The 693-nt window shown below is 66.0% G+C and overlaps 1 protein-coding gene across 1 annotated transcript in view; it reads right to left on the reverse strand.

Annotated features, from left to right (window-relative positions):
• The window catches only part of PHOX2A (paired like homeobox 2A), a 3,786-nt gene continuing 3,093 nt past the window's right edge, over nucleotides 1-693 (reverse strand). The window contains exon 3 of the mRNA XM_057377021.1: nucleotides 1-437. Within this exon, the coding sequence (XP_057233004.1) occupies nucleotides 9-437 (429 nt within the window). The 3' untranslated portion in view covers nucleotides 1-8. The remainder of the gene's footprint in view (nucleotides 438-693) is intronic.

Raw genomic sequence — 693 nt, forward strand, 5'->3', positions numbered from 1 at the left:
TTCAGCGATCAGAAGAGGTTTGTCTTGATGCCGTTTGGTTTCCGATGGAAAGAGGAGAGGACGCCGGAGAAGGGTCCCGGCACAGCCTCGGTGGGCTGCCAGGCCTTCAGTAGCTCGGCCGTGTTGGGGGCACCGCTGCCGCCCCCCACTCCTGCCCAGAGGGGTGCCTTGAGGGGCTGGGGGGCATGGCCGGGTCCCAGGGGTGCCCCCGCGCCAGGGCTGGGGCTCAGGCTGCCGCCGGGGCTGCCGATGGCAGCAGCAGGCAGGGACGCCGTGCTGTCTGGAGTCGGGCTGCAGTTGGATTCCTTGGATTCGTCGTCTTCTGACGAGGAGCGCGGCTCCGACTTCTTCCCGGTGGTGCCGGTGCCACTGGCACCCTTGGCATTGGCCGCACGCTCCTGCTTGCGGAATTTGGCTCGACGGTTCTGGAACCACACCTGGAGGGGATGGAGGGGATGGTAGCACCCCATGCCACCGTCCCTGAGGGTTCGGGGAGCCCGTGGGTGCAGGCAGCCCTTCCAGGCTCCCGGGTGCCTCACRGCTCTCCATTCCCTCGGGGGAAGTGTTTTTCACATCACCAGAGGGATCCAGGCATCCACAATAATGTGGGTTGGTGAGGGCACTGGCGCGAGCTCCAGCGATGGCAGGGGAGGGAAATGGGGAGGGAGCATCGCCACTGCACCCACACTTGCA

This window comes from Malurus melanocephalus, unplaced genomic scaffold (assembly GCF_030028575.1).
Source record: "Malurus melanocephalus ecotype Western Australia unplaced genomic scaffold, MMel_1.1 scaffold_298, whole genome shotgun sequence".
NCBI lineage: Eukaryota > Metazoa > Chordata > Aves > Passeriformes > Maluridae > Malurus > Malurus melanocephalus.